The sequence below is a fragment of the Amphiprion ocellaris genome, chromosome 6 (assembly GCF_022539595.1).
Source record: "Amphiprion ocellaris isolate individual 3 ecotype Okinawa chromosome 6, ASM2253959v1, whole genome shotgun sequence".
Classification (NCBI taxonomy): domain Eukaryota; kingdom Metazoa; phylum Chordata; class Actinopteri; family Pomacentridae; genus Amphiprion; species Amphiprion ocellaris.
The window spans coordinates 5,283,049-5,299,485 of NC_072771.1; the positions used below are offsets into that span (position 1 = coordinate 5,283,049).

Genomic DNA, 16,437 nt, shown 5'->3' on the forward strand with positions numbered 1-16,437 from the left:
TTAAAACACTTGCTTGTACCAGTTTATAGAATGTCAGATATGGATGCTTTCATCATATAAGCAGTGAAAATGAAAAAAATTAATCAGAAAAAAGCTGAAGATGTTGAACGTTACTCTAACATAAACATACAGATTGAGCAAAATCACAATAAGATAATGAATGTGTGCGCACTTTCATGTTCGTAGTTGGCTTTTTTCATTTGCTGTTTTAATTCTTTCCTTGCATGGACACTTTCTTTGCATGATCTGCTTTTGATTTATGTCTAATGCTTTTTAAAATTCAAGTCTAATACCTTTCTCTTTCTTTCTTTTTTCTATGCATCATGCTCCACTCCTTCCTGCATGGTGTCTTTTTTTTTTTGCTTGTTTTTTATTCCTTACTTCGTTTGAATCCAGGCGATCAAACAATAAGGGTGGAGTTAGAATAATCCCTGTTGACTCAGGTATGGGTGTGGAGGATTGGGAGAGTAAATATAAAGTGCCTGACTGCGGTGTCTTGGATGATTACTTGGATGCTGAGCAGAAAATGTGGGAGGACGAGGATAAAAGCATCATCTACCGGATTAGTGACAGTTCTTCCAAAGGCAGCAGATTCTATCAGACAGTTGAATGTGATGCGCTCTCCCCAGAGGATACGCAGGAACTGAGTGGCAGAACAAACAGGCAGCGGCACGGCTTTGGTAGTGGAGAAGTGCGGTTAGTTTACAGGGAAGCCGGCAGCTTTGAGGATGAGTCATCACCTCCTGAAATTGATATAATTCCTTCTGTCAAACAGCTACGACAGCAGACGGACAGAGAGAGTCTGCTTTACAAGACCAGACTGTGGGCCAAAACGGCTTTAGAAGACACACTTGAGAGTTATGCAGCTTTTCGTGAGGAGGAAGCTGCTCGGGAAGAAGCCGCAAGAATCAGAGGCAGGAGTGAATATGGCTCAGTTGGTTCAGATGAGATGCAGTACTCCTTTGGATCTGAGGAGGAACTGGATGACCTGGCTTTCACTGAAGGGGATGCTAGTTATGAATATGAAAGCTACTACTACCCTGGCAGGTATACATCAGCTTTTGGAGGACAAGGCTTTTCAAGTAAAGGGAGAACAGGTCGTGGACAAGATCCCATGTTGTCTCCTGTGGAGGAGCCGAGTGATGAATATGTAGATCCAATGGGTGAACTGCAGAGTTTAGTTCACTCAGTGTCTGAATATTTGGCTGTAAAAGAGGAGGAGATCAACAACTATGAATCAATGCCTAAACCAGTTAGACGAAAACTTCCGCCTTTGCCAACTGATGCTAAAGCTGCGCAACCTGCAGACAGTAATAGCATTGAAGTCAAACCTGATGTTAAGGAGGATAGCACTGTTGAACAGGGCATAGCTGGCGTAAAGAATGCAATGAGCTCATTGTTCAGTACAATCACAGGATCAAAGCCAACCCCTGAGGCAGAAGCTTCAGGCACAACACCATCCCCCCAACCACCACAGGCAGATTCTGGTATTTCAAAACTGCTGTCTTTCATCCCTAAACCTACTACTGAAGCCACAGAAACCTGTGGTGCAACAGAACCACCTACCTCCCAAGCATCACCTCAACCTGAGTCTGGCATTTCAAAGCTGCTTTCATTCATTCCCAAAAGTGGTGGCACATCCCCACCAGTAGCCATAGTTCCTCCTGCCTCTCAGGAGTCCGGACCAGAAAAAAAGTTTTCCCTTCAGTCTCTTTTGCCATTCCAATCATCAGAAACCAGTCGGCAAGCTGATGCTGGACAGACAGCAACACATGCTAGCACAGAGGCACAAGGCAATGCATCCACTGGTGCCCAGCCCACATCTGGGTTTGAGGGCATGTTAGGAAGACTTAGTCCTTTGAGACTTTTTTCCAGTGCACCGCCATCTAGAGAGCCATCACCTCAGCCATCAGAACAAAGGAGTGCTTCTGCTACAAGCAATGACTCCCTGCAAGGGCCGGCAAACAGATCCGTGAGCCCTAATAGACAGGGCTCGCAAACAGAGCGACAGCTATCAGGAGACACAAGACCAGGCTCCGGAACAGGATCAGTGGATCTTTTGCCAGATACAGCAAGTGGATCAATTGAGTTTTCCCAAGAAACAGGAAGTGGGTCAGTTGAACTTCTTCCAGAGTCTGAGTCATCTGGTGAGCTGCCTGATATTCAGCAAAGAAAAACTACCACAATATCTGAACCAAAACCTGAAAGCATTTCAGAGGAAACAGGATTTTTCAGTCCTTTTAAGAAATCTCTCTCTACACTCATATCAACAGCTCCTCCAGAAGCTTCCTCACAGAGTGACACCAAGCCCACAGAGGAGTCATTTCTGGGCAACAAACTCAAACTCCCGTTTTTCTCCTCAGAAAATGTTGCCACAACAACCCCACCAAAAGCGGAAGGAGGCATGCTATCAGGGATTCTTAAGTTTGCATCTGGTGAAGACACCAATGCGACATCAAGAAGTCCATCCCCCACCCCTGCAAGATCTCCCTCTCCAAGTCGCGCTGCACTTCTTGAAAGTGTACCAAAAGGAAACACAGAAACTGGATGGTTTTCAAACCTATTCAAGGTAGCCCCAAGTGAACCTGCTAGAGAACCTGCAAAACCACAACTAACTCCCACCGTGACGCTAACCAAACCTAGCGGTCAAACTGGGCTGCATACTGAACCATTGACCCCTGAAACTACACAGAGCATTGTTGACAGCACAGAGCAATTATCACAGGAGCAAATATTGTCTGAAAAAGATCCTGAGCACAAGACAGATGTCCAGCTTGAATCAGATGTCACCTCTAAAGAGCAAGTTACTCCCAAGTCTGTGGAAGAAGTCAAATCACAACCACAGGGTCAAGGAATTCTCTCTGGATTGTTGAAATTAGGATCAACTGAAGGTGCTTCACCTGACAATAAGGTCCAGGGAGGAGATAGTCAGCCCCAACAGGGTGGTCTGCTCTCGAGCCTATTTTCATCACCTTCCCAGTCTTCCCTCCAGACACAACAGAGTTCTGCCCCACAGCAGTCAGGAGGACTGTTGTCTGGATTTTTAAAATTTGCCTCTGATGTTTCTTCCCCTACAAATCAGTCTTCATCAACATTGCCAGGAGGCCAATCTGGCCAAATTCCCCCTCAAAGGCAAGGACAACCTGCTGCTGCACAACCACCTACTGGAGGACTCTTATCTGGGCTCTTGAAAAAAGCTACAGACACAGTGACTGGGTCCCCACCAACTCAGTCCAGTCAAGACTTACAACCAGCTGACCAAAACTTGAGTCAAGGGACGACTCCTCCTACTCAGTCAGCAGAGATTTTGACTAAATCAGGTTCAACAGAAGTACCTCCTCCTGACAAAGGTCAGCCTAACCAGCAGCCAAAACCACTTGTAGCCTCAGATCAGCAACCAAGTCAGCAGCAGACTGAACCAACTGCAGAACCTCCAAAAGCAACAGTGCCTCAATCCAGTGGATTGTTTGGGGGTTTGTTGAAACTCACCGAAACTGCTTCCCAGCCACCTAAAGGACCTTTGGCTACACAATCTGCACAACAAAATCAGCAGCCAGGTAATGTGTTGTCTGGACTTTTTAACAAGATTGTAGAGCCTAGTCCTACTCCCTCTCAGCCACAGTCAGAGCCAGGTGCTCAAGAAACTAACCAAAAACCAGTGCAGCAAGTATCTCCTCAACAAGGAGGCTTCCTCTCTGGCTTGTTTGGAATTGGGAGCCAAGAATCTGCTCCTGCAAACCCTCCCCAGTCCTCACAAAAACCGCCACAGACTGCACAACCAGGGAACCAGCCTAGTTCTTTTCCAGGCAACAGACAAAACCTACAACGGCAAAACCAAGTCCCTCCACAACAACCCCCCACAGGTCCTGGAGGAATGCTCTCTGGATTATTTAACAAAATTGCAGATGCAGTTGAACCCCCACAGCCTACAGTGGGGAGTCAACCAGGTCAGCAACAGGCACAGAGACCAGGCCCTAAGACAACCCAGCAGCCACCTAATCAACAGGGAGGCTTTCTGTCGGGGTTGTTTTCAGGTCCAACTCCTCCAGCTCAGCAGCAACCACCCGCTAGTCAGCAAAACCAGCAGCAACCCCAACAAGGTAACAGGCAACCACTGCGAAGGCAAAACCAGATATCTCCACAACCTGCTGCCTCTGCACCAGAGCAGCAACAGGGTGGACTATTGTCAGGACTTTTCAATAAATTAGCAGCTAGTGATGCACCACAACAATCAACCCCACAGACCGGATCTCAACTTGTAAATAAACCAAACCTTGCTGGACCTGGTCAACCTGCAGGTCAACAGTCATCTCAAACCAGTCAGCAAGGAGGATTCTTGTCTGGTCTGTTTGGCCAGGCGTCACCTCAGCAACAACAACAACCACAACAACAACAAAAACAACAACAACAGCCTGGGAAAATTACAAGCTCTCAACAAACAGCAACCCAGCAGCCCAGTCAAAGTGGAGGCTTGCTTTCAGGCATTCTCAAGCTTGCATCTGGTGACAATGTACCACAGGAACCACAGCCACCTCAACATGCTCAGTCAAGTCAATCGAAGACGGCGCAAAGTCCAGCCCAGTCTGAATCAGGGGGATTATTCTCTGGTCTGTTAAACAAAATTTCAGCTTCTGTGGAACAGTCACCATCACCTAATGATCAAGGGAACCTCCAAACAACACAACACCAACAGCAGCCCCGTGCAGGACAGGGGCGACCACAGATTCAAAGAACTAAACCTGTAGAGGTGTCTGCTTCCCAAGATGCGGCCAAAGATAAGGATGTAAAAGGGCCGGCTCAAAAAGGCTTTCTCACAAATCTTTTTAGTGCCTCAGAGGAGTCATCAACAAAGACACAGCAGCCATCCACTCCTCAGCTTGGGAAGGACGAACCAAAAACCAGTGCAAGTAGCTCATCTCCTGGTCTGTTATCCAGCATTTTCAAAACGGGCTCCACTGAGAGTACTCCTCCTGCTCCTGGAAAGGAAAACGAAAAAGGCCTTCTTGAGCGAATACTGCCAAAGAGTAAGGATGATATCCCTTCAATTACAGTAACACTCACAAATGGTGCTAGTGCAGCTACTCCAGTTGCTGATACTTCTAAAGACCCTGGAAATTCTCAGGTTTGGAAAGATCCTACTGTTTCCCCAACCCAACGTTACCTTGAGGAAATTGAACGTCTCTTGTATGGGACAGCAGATGAGTATGGTTACAAGGATCTTTTGTTCAATTTTACAGAGCATGGTGTTATTCCACCAGAGTTATATGAGCATCAGTGTCTCATAGAAGCTCTACTGTGGCAACAACTCAATGACTACGCCCTGGCTGAAGCCCTAGCCACTCAAGTTCAGGAGCGCTACCAGACATGCCAAGGGCAAATACCACCCACAGTTAGAACCCCCCAATGGGAGAACAACTTATCATTCAACCCTAAAGAAATGGACATTAGTGACTTCAATGTACCCTCACATCCTTGGAGAGATGCTACTGCCCAGCTTTTTGAGAGCAGGAATCGCTTTTTTGAGCCAGATGAAGATCTTGTTTTGTTTGATATGACTTGCAAGGACAAGAAACCCTGGAGTAGCTGTGACAATTTAAATGACCTGAGTGAAGTAGACAAAAAACCTTGGATTGTTAGAGGTGATGCTATCAATCTCTCCATAGAAAAAACAAAGACAAGATTAAACAGATGTCAGTCACTTACACAGTGCAGTGTACAGGAATTCAGCCGAGTAGTGGAAAAAAATGCAATCAATAGTCATATAAAAGATCATGAATTTGATCTGAAATCAGCAACTGAGTTTTTAAAACGACTTGCCACAAAAAAGGGTCCAGTTGATTTAAGACGTGGTGCTCTAGATTTAAGCCAGTCTGCAGGTGCTATGGGGGATGCAGATGAAGAAATGCTATTTGAGGATTCTGAGTGGTATCAACAATGGCTTTCACTGATGGACCAAGGGATGTGGTGGCCAGCTGAAGTTGGGGACTGTGGATATTATGTTTATACAGATGAGGAATACATTTATTCTCTTCTAACTGACAGAGCTGGAAGACATCTCTATGCCTGTGCTGCCCCAGAGGATGTGCAAGCTCTAGAAAATATCACAGAAAATATTGCTAATATTCTGAAACAAAAACAAGCAGATAAAATGACCCTTTGCGGTTTTAAAATCCCCCTCTGCAATGAGGACAAAGGCCTCTGGTTTCCAGGCCAGCAGCTGAATAGATCTGCGCTTTCAGATGTGCCCATAGACCTAACTTCTGCCCTCAGGAAAGGGGAAAAAATAATGAACATGAATTTGGAAAGCTTTTCTCAAATGTTCCAGGAATCTATAGCTTCTCAAGCAGAGCAAGCTGTGGACTTTAGTGTGTACAAGCTTAAAAAGATCAAGATGGAGTCGGTTCAGAATACTTACAGCTACCAAGAAGAGCCAGTGGAGGCAGCTGATCTTACTTTAAAGTCACAAAAAGGAGGGCGTGGAGGGCCATACTGGATAAATCAGGGGGTACCAGACATGACTGCACCCTCACCTATACGTCCCCCTCAGTCTTATTCAGCACATATCTCTCCAAGCAGACGCCTCCCAATTCCTGAAATCAGGATTGGACATGTCGATGATACATCTTCAGACCAACCAAGACAAAGGTCGAGCTATGTAGTTTCACCTGTTGGCGGAATGTCTCCTAAGACTAATGCAAGTAAAGCTGAACCACCTCTTTTGTCATCGTCAGTATCTAGCAAGGTTTCAGAGGCTTCAAAAATTCCTACTGGGACCCCATCAGCTTCAAAGATACCAGGACCTGCACAGTCAGGAAGGAAACTGCCTACACCACCAACTGTTCGGACAGCAGACAGCTCTGCAGCAGTTTCAACACAGGCAGCTTCTGTTAGGAGTTTCCCCATGGCAACTACCTCAGCTGTTCCTTCAGTTTCCCCACAGAGACCCACACTTGCAAGGCAGCCATCTCAGGCAGACAAACCTAGAGTTTTATCACAAGCAAATGCTACCACAGGAACAGGTATGTCTCCCATTAGCAAAGTGAGCAGTACTTCAGCAGTGGACCAAAAGTCCTCCCCATCTCAAAAGCAGCCACAAGATTCCTCTCAGGAAATTACACCAAAGTTGCATATACTGAATGACAATTCAGATACATACAGTGAAGCCTACCTTTACAACAGAAATCAGAAATCATTTGCCACACCTATCGGCTCTCTACTAGGCTATAAAGTCCTTGATTTTTCTGCCACAGTGAACAAAAACACCAAACAAAAAGAAGGAACAGATGCAAAAGTAGAACCTACGCAAAAAACTGAAATTGTTGACTTTACAAAGTACAAGTTGAAAAAATTCAACCAGAAAAAGCAGCTTGATACTATGGAAAACGTGGACTTGACTGACCAGACCAGCCCAGTTGTGGATCTCACCAAACAAACTGAGGAAGACGAAGCTGAATGGTCAAAATCAGAATACCCAACTCTAAGCATGTTACAGGAAAGTCCAACAGTTTCTCAGCATGTACCAGCTGATCAGCACAACATATCAGAGAGACGATTGTCCAGGCCAGAAATTAGAATTAGCCACGTGTCTTCTTCAGTCCAAACCCAAAGGTTACCAACCTCCCACAGTACCCCCATAACAACGAAGACAAACCAAACTGATCTTAAAGCCTCTGGCAAAGTTGCAGCAAGTATTTCACCCAAGCTGGCTCATACGCCTGATGAATTATCAAAGAGTCCAGATACTAATGTAATGATATCACCAAAAACAAGCTCTTCAGATACTCAGGTTTCCAGTAAAGCCCCAGGCCTTGATGGAGTTCTCAAACAAACTGCAAAAACTGAACCAAAAAATTCTGTACCTACCTCACCACTTATGAGCCCTGTTATGAGAAAACAAGTAGACACTCAGGGGCAACAACTGAGTTGTTCATCTAATTTACATCTGCAGATGCAGCAAAGCCCACCAATTGTTGCAACTGGTTTCACACACCAGACCCCCTGCAGAACAATATCTACACCTCTTCCATACCGATCTTGTGGAAATGCTCAACAATATCAGAAAACCTCTGCACCAGCAAATTCAGTTAAAGCAGCATTAGATATGTCTGCGAAGACAACAACCAAACAAACAGTTGTGCCATCAAAGGATGCTGTCTGTGAGGCACTGTCATTGACTAGGAGAAAACCACTACTATCTGTAGAGACAGGCACAAGTCTTAGTCGTCAAGAATCTCTTGACTTGTCATACAGAGCAAAATCACCAGAGCCTCAGGAACAGACAACAGAGTATATTCATTCACTACCTGCTGAGGAGCATCTCTTTCCTACTATTACAGAAAATCAGATAATATGTTTTGGTAAGAATAAGGTAGCTCCATCTGGTAACTGGAAAGTGTCGTTACCCAGGCAGCAGTCTGTTCAGTCTAATGAATCTCTTGAAAATTGTAAACCACCCTGGCAACCCACAGCACCTGCCAATTCAGTTAAGGCCACACTAGATATGTCTTCTAAATCTTCTGCCATATTGAAGGAGGTGGCTGTAGAGGTGAGAACAAATGCTGAAGCTATACCACTCACAAGAGGCAAGCCAAGTGCCCGTGAACTTGCACGAAAAAATTCTGTTGGATTACCACTAGTTGTAGATATTCCTTCTGAAGCAGCTCTTGGTGCCATATTAGAAAAAAGACTTGAAAATGAGCCTATTCTAAATCAAGCAGTTTCTGTTCTCAACAAGCCAAGTGCAACAGCAGTTGCCAGAAAAGGCTCTTTTGGTATCCCCCTGGTTCAACCAACACCACAGGTATCAACACGCCAAATGCAATCACAAGTTGTGACCCCTGTGCAAAAGCAGCAAACCCTGGATGGAAACATTGTCCCTGTTCTGCATCAACCAATTGCCAGCTGTATGACAGTGCAAGGCTCCAGTATAAGGCAGACCAGTGGTGTCACTCAGTCTAATACCCAACTGTATTCACTCACTACATCTCCAGCAAACTCTGTTAAAGGCACATTAGATATGTCAAAGAGAGCATGCAAATCAGATGTAGCAGTAAACAATTCAGATCCAGTATCGCTGGTAAGGACAAGACCAACAAGCTATGCATATTCTCGAAGAGATTCTGTCGGTGTCCCACTAATTGTAGAAACACACCCCTACCAGGACCAACCTAAAAGGCAGCAGACAGTCGTAGCACCACAGCAACAAGGATTGGTGCACAGTGGACCTCAGGAAGTATCTGCACCTGCCAATTCCATCAGAAGCTTCCTAGACATGTCTCCAAAACCCCAGCAGAAGCAATGTGAAATAGCTCCTGAAATTTCTCCAGTTCGAATTGTACCACTGGTCAGAAACAAGGCAACTGTAACGAGGAATGGTTCTGTTGGTGTACCACTTATAGTGGAGCAATCTGCACATCAACCAGGAAGACAAGTTTTGAGTGGCGTCAAAACAACTGAGACATTACATAAACAGATATCTACCTACCATTCTAATGAGGTATTTTCTGGATCAAAAGCCACCTACAATGACACACAACAACCAAATAAGCCGGTGGACTTCTCTGCAAAAGAGAGCCTGAGTACAACTCCTGTTTTGAGTAATGACATTGAACCAAAAGATGGAGAACCCATGAACTTTACAAATGTTAAGGCAAAGAAAGAAATGTTTGAAAGAAGGCAAACTGGAAATCAGCTAGAAAAGAAAACATCTGTGGGCATCATGGACCTGACTGTGGATGTTGAAAGCAAAACCATATTTGTTAGCCATCAAGATGCAAAGGATCTGTCCTCTCCTAATGTCTCCTCTCTGTCTCAAAATGGTATGTACTATCAACAAGAATCTGTACTTGCAGACACTACTAAGGAGGTCAGAGCAGATGTCACATTTTCTCACACTCAGAAGTCATCACAGTATAGGGTATATGTAACTGATAACCAGATCACCACCCAACCTGGAGTACATGGCAGCTGGCAGTTGGGAACAGGCTCTGCACCACTGAATACTTCAATTCCATCTTTGCCGCCTGTTCACAGAATGATACAGCCTCCTCAGAATTTTGTTCCCGAGACTATGCAGGCCAATGCATATCACCAGAACAGTAGTGTTAATGTTGAATCAAAGAAGCCTGATCAGCTGTCTCCAAATAAACCTCAGCTGCAAACACAAGACTCACTGCCACAACAGCAATACCAATGTCCTGGTATGGAAATGAGATGGAATTCATCCAATGCAAGCTCTCAGCCAAAGGCTCTAAAGTTGCAAAGACAAGATACAAATGTTCAGCATGACATGACCACTAAACCCAGAATTCTTATTAAGCAGGCAACTGTTGACAGCTGTGGGAGCGTTGAGGAAAGCCTATCAGAAAGTGGAATGGTGACAAGTACTGCACAATCATTGTCTACCCAGCAACAGTATAATAGATCCCAAACAGCTCCTACTGCACTGTCTTATAATGCTCAGTCTGTTTCAGTTTCTCAACAAGCACAAGACAGATACCGAGCTGATCCTTCTCTGCAGTCTTCATATGTACCAACTGTGCATAGGAGTGCAGCTGCCGATTATTCTGCCAAAGGACCTCTTCAACTCTCAAAACAGCTTGATCTATGCCAAAGCAATGTTCCTGCACAGCAATATTACACACCGACTGTACCTGTATCTTCAAGTAATGTGGCTTCAGCTCAGCGTGTACCTGAAGTTAGTGTACATATATCACAACCCACCATGAAACATGACCCTGTTCCTGTACAAGTTCAGACTTGTTCTCCTCACCAGGGCAACATTGGAGCTACATTGCAAGGACCAAAGGTATCTTCGACAGTAATGGGATCCACCTCTGTCAAGGGTTTGATTTCGATATTTAGTGGTGTAGATTCACAACCATCTGTCAGTACAAAACCAGTTGCTATTACAACCCACCACACTCAGATTGTGTCTACACCTGTGGATCACAGGACACAAGTTACTCCAACACAAATGTCTCCTGTTAGCCATGTTGCAGTTTATGCTGAAGATAAAATTGCCCCAGTAAGACCTGTGGTGAAAATGCCAGACGAAAATGTTTTAAGCCCACAAATTCCTGTTGTGTCAAGTAGTCTGTCTTGCATACCAGCACTTGTTAGTACCCAAGATAACCGTACTACTGAACTTCCCAGAGAAGATGATTCTGATATGTCAAACAGGAAAGGCATCCTTAAATCTCCAACTACAGAAACAGAATCCATCACTGAATCTCAACCAGTGGAAGGTATACTAGCTGCTTCCTTGTCATCTGTAGATCAATCTGCAATCATCCAGACAAAAATGGCTCCAGGATCATCACGAATTACAGAATCACAACACAAAGGAAATTTTTCAGTTTATCAGGAACAACAGGCAACACTAGATACAAGCGAAATGCCAGGAAAAGATTTGTCTCTTTCTGAAACTTCACCGACTATACCAGATGCCATACCATCCAAAGGAGTTCTAGGTAGTGGTGGTTCAGCAGAACTATCACAAACATTGTCAGAGGCTGCATCAAAAGCAATTACCGAAGAGTCTTCTGCCATCACAGATAAAATTGCTATATCCACACAGCCTGTTAGTGCCAGCACTGCAATTGGTGAGATTTATTCTGTGGCTAACGTATCACAAGAAAAAATTAGCCAGCCAAGGTCAATCTACATTGGCATTCACTCCTCAGGAATATCTCCTGATGGTGTAGAAACTGAACCAAGTGGGCAAAGACCTTATGTTAGACTGCCCCATATTTTTGTCTCAGCAGCAAGTTCACCAGAAGACGAGACAAACGAACATGCATTGGGTGAATGTAACAAGCCTGAATTTCCAGAGGGCGGTGTTTCTGAAGACACTGCAGTAACACCTTTGGAGTGTAAGGATGCTGTAACCGATGTTGTTGTGCAATCTGATATATCTAAGGATGCTAGTCTTACAGGACTCAGTAGCAGAGATACATCAATTGAATCAGAGCAAGTCAAGACTGACTCACCAGAGATGCCACTTGCACCAACAACAGCAGATCAAACACATGCAGATGAACAAGACTCACAGCAGATCCCAACTGTAAAAAGCTCAACTATAGAGGATACCCTGCCAGAAGTTGATGCAAAATCAGAGACAACTGAGGTTTCTCAGCCACCAGCTGAACTGTCTGCTGAGGACAGAAAATCAACAGCTCCAGGCATTGCTCCATTTGAAGTAATTAAGCCTCCCAATGACCTGGCTGGTGAGGTTGAAAGCACAACTGTAGATATCAGACCACCAAAAGATGATGTAAAAATTGAACCCAACAAGGATGAAAGCACACCTTCAGATGCTGTATTGCCTGAGGAAGTTAAGTGTCAGGACAATTTTTCATTGAAAGAAGTACCATCAGCTTCAGATGTAAAATCACCTGAAGTAGTCCAACAGCTTCATGACAAAACTGAAAGGGATGTCACCTTACCATCACCTGAGCCCAGCCCTGTCAGCCTTCCCACAGAGGAAACCACAGTCTCCAAGGAGGATAGTTCAGCCGCCAAGGTTGATGAGCATGCTGAACAGCCCAGTGAGCAACAAGGAAAGGGCTTATTTTCTATGTTTAGTGGCTCTTCTGCAACCCCACAGCAGAGTGCCCCCCAAACTGGAATGTCAATACTTGGTGGTATTCTCCCTGGCTCATCAACCAAAGAAACTCCGGGAACAGGGTTACTTTCAATGTTTGGTGGGTCAAATGCACCATCTTCACCTGGATCCAAAGAAACACCACCACCACCAACCCCACAAGAGCCCCAAGGAAAAGGATTATTCTCTATGTTTGGTGGATCCAGTAGTCAGCCACCACCTGGTCCAAGAGGTCCAACTGTTGGAGGTATGCGACCTAGAGGTCCTCCACCCAAAGAACCTCCAGCAAAAGGCCTGTTTTCCATGTTTGGTGGGTCTGCACCTCAGCAACCACCCAGTCCCAGAGGTCCTCCTGGGGGTGGAGCCCCACCTAGAGGACCTTCCCCTGGGTCTTCTATATTTGGTGGCATCCTCTCGGGTTCAACTGCACCTAAAGAAGCCCCTGGTGCAGGTTTATTTTCCAAATTTGGTGGTCTTAGTGGCCAGCCCCAAGCTGGACCCAGAGCACGGCCACCTGGACCAACAGTTGCACCACCAGGACCCAGCAGTACAGAGACCCCAGGAAAAGGATTGTTCTCTATGTTTGGTGGACAATCCCAGCAACCACCAGAAGGACATCCCACAGCTTCTAAACCACCTGAGTCAGAGGGTGGTTTCAGAGTATCTTCTGTGTTTTCACTGGGTGGGAGCTCTGATAGTAATAAACCCAAATCTGGGTTTGGCCTATTTGGAATGTCTTTCTTGGAGGAAAGCAAAACAGAGCCTGAAATAACAGTTCCTGTCAAGGATGACATTGACTCGCAGCAAGTGAAATCCCCAGACACAAAGGATCTTTCAGGAGAAGGAAAAGACGGCCATGTTGAGACCTTAGAAAATGTACCCTCTGAGCCTGTTTCTGCATCCTCAGGTAAAATGGAAGCTCAAGTAGAGGAGACATGCCAAGATGTTCAAGAGGCACAAGTAGACACAGAAAAAGAGTCGGCAGATGTTGAGAAGAAGGTTGGTGCATCAAAAACTGGCAATGATACTAACATAGTTGGCATCAAAAGACAATCAGAAAAAGAGGACACTTTGCAAATGCCAGAAAGCGTTGTAGATGATAAAACCACAAGCTCAGGTATGGTTGAGCTGGAACATGTAAAAGCTGTCGTTGATGGGGAGGTAATAATTTCAGAGCTAGAAGAGCAAACTGAGGTGCAACTGAAAGCTGCTGATGAAGAACTAACAGCAGTTGTAGATGTGGAGAAATCACCTAATGAGGTTTTGAAAGTTGCTGGTGAAGAACAAACTGCAGTTACAGATGTGGAAAAATCATCTGAGGAGGCTTTGAAAGTTGTTGAAGAACAATGCACAGTTACAGATGTGGAAAAATCATCTGAGGAGGCTTTGAAAGTTGTTGAAGAACAATGTGCAGTTACAGATGTTGAAAAATCATCTGAGGAGGCTTTGAAAGTTGTTGAAGAACAATGTGCAGTTACAGATGTGGAAAAATCATCTGAGGAGGCTTTGAAAGTTGTTGAAGAACAATGTGCAGTTACAGATGTGGAAAAATCATCTGAGGAGGCTTTGAAAGTTGTTGAAGAACAATATACCATTTCAGATGTGGAAAAATCATCTGAGGAGGCTTTGAAAGTTGTTGGTGAAGAACAAGCAACAATTTCAGATGTGGAAAAGTCACCTGAGGAGGCTTTGAAAGTTGCAGTCCAAGATGTGGAAACAATAACGAAAGAACCAATCCCAGTTTTTGGGGATGAACAAGTGGCTGCTGCAGATGTGGAAAAAGCTCCTAAAGAGGAACCTGTAGCTGATTCAGTAGAAAAAACAGAAACATCTCCTGCAGAATCTGTGATGAACGCAGGAACTGCAGTTACAGAATCAGAAAAACCCAGTGAAAAAGACTTGAAAGTCACCTCTGAGGACACTGCAAAGGAACCAACTGAGGCAAAATCAGAGCTTGGTGAAACTATTAAAGAATCTGCACGAGAATTAGAGAAAACTTCAGAAAGTAATATTTCTGATGCTGTGCTTCCGTCCACAAATGATGAAAAATCTGTAGATACCAACTCAGTGGCACCAGCTGGTCCTCCACCACAGCAACAACCAGGCATGGCTAGGCCTCCTGGCCCACAAGGACAAACAATGAGACCTCCAAGAATGGGAGGGCCGCGAATGGGTCCCCCAAGAATGGCTGGTCCAAGAATGGCTGGGCCAAGAATGGCTGGTCCAAGACAGCCAAGACCACAGAAGCCCCCTGAACCTGCCCCATTTTCTGGCTTCATGTCTATGTTTTCAACCCCAAGCGCACAAACTAAAGCACCAACAGTTGGTGGATTCTTTTCAAGTTCACCTGGTTCACTCTTTGGATCTTCACCGGCTCCTCGCCAGCCACAACAACAACAACAACACCAACAACAGAAAAGCTCATTCTTCGGCCTCCCAAGTAGCATTGGTACAGAATCTCTTACCAGTGACCTCCTGGGTATATTCAAAGGCCCGGAGACAACAAAACCTGAGGAACCTCAACAGTCTGCCTCAGAATCTCAACCTGGGCATCCTTCTGCAAATGTGACAGAATCTGAAAACACAGAAAACACAAAAACAGAGCCTTTAAGTGAAGAAGGACATGTCAAAAGCACAGAGGAGTCTGAGGTTCCTGAGAAGGGGTTAGTGGAAGAGGCAGAACGAGAAGACAAAACGGAGGCTGAAGAAAATTCTCTCACTGAATCTACTGTGAAGAAAGAAACAGTGGACGATGAGCATGTTCAACAATCAGTGTCCGACAGTGCTGCACCAGAAACCAAGGGCATATTTGACATACCAGGTCTAACAACACCTAAATTTGGCTTTATGTCTGCAGCTGCTGAAGGCACATCAACTATTGGATCCCTTTTCTCCACCTCAGCATCTCCAGCTCCTACTGCAAAGACACCACAGCCACAGCAGACAGATGGTGGCCTCTTTTCTGGTTTTAAAAGCCTTTCAGCTGGTATTTTCCAGGATGAAAAGTCAACTGGAAAAGAGGAAACATCTGCTCCATCTGTGTTTGGCATGAAACTTAGCTCAATGTTTGGCACCTCCGACTCTCCCGAATCCACCCCTCCAGTAGTCACAGCCCAACCTCAATCCGAAAGTCCAAAACCTACCGATGAAGTTTGTGAGCTAGAATCTGAGAAACCTTCACCGGGTTCTGGAGAAACTGGAAGCGCAGATGCCAGCGATACAGAAGGACCTACAGAAACTTCAAAAACAGGAAGCTGCGATACCTTAGCACAGTCGCCACTGTCTGGACTCCCCTCTGAATCGGTTTCCAGAAGAGAGAGTTCGGATAAACCTCAGTTAATAATCACTCCAAGTGAGTTATATAAGAACGAAATGCCTGAAACCACGCATGCAGATTTGGGAACAGACCAACCAAAGGATCTACTAACAACAGAAACAGTGAAAAGGCTAGTATAAATTATGATAGATGGCATTGCTCATTTATCATGCTAGTTTAGATAAATGTTTAGCACCTTTCCTGCTCCTCTTTTCCCATTCGTTCCTCATTTTCCAGAGTTTGTTTTTATTAATGTCGACCCCTTGGTTCATTTCCCACCCTGATACCAGACATATTTTAGATTTGTGCATTTTTAGATTTAGTTAACAAAATGAATTTCTTGTCTAGAAGACAGGACTGTGTTATAAAGAGGAAAGGTATATCATAATAGAATGGTTTGTTTTAGTCAATTTTGATAATCATTGATGATGTTTTATGTCAGTGGAGACCAATGGAAACATAAAAGAAGGTTTAGTTCAAGTTTAGCCACCTTTTTTTTCAAAGTTTAACCACTTCA

At 44.8% G+C, this 16,437-nt stretch overlaps 1 protein-coding gene across 1 annotated transcript in view; it reads left to right on the forward strand.

Moving 5' to 3' along the window:
- The window catches only part of LOC111565599 (protein unc-13 homolog B-like), a 279,044-nt gene that overhangs the window by 77,267 nt on the left and 185,340 nt on the right, over positions 1-16,437 (forward strand). The window contains exon 10 of the mRNA XM_055011386.1: positions 397-16,050. Within this exon, the coding sequence (XP_054867361.1) occupies positions 397-16,050 (15,654 nt within the window). The remainder of the gene's footprint in view (positions 1-396; positions 16,051-16,437) is intronic.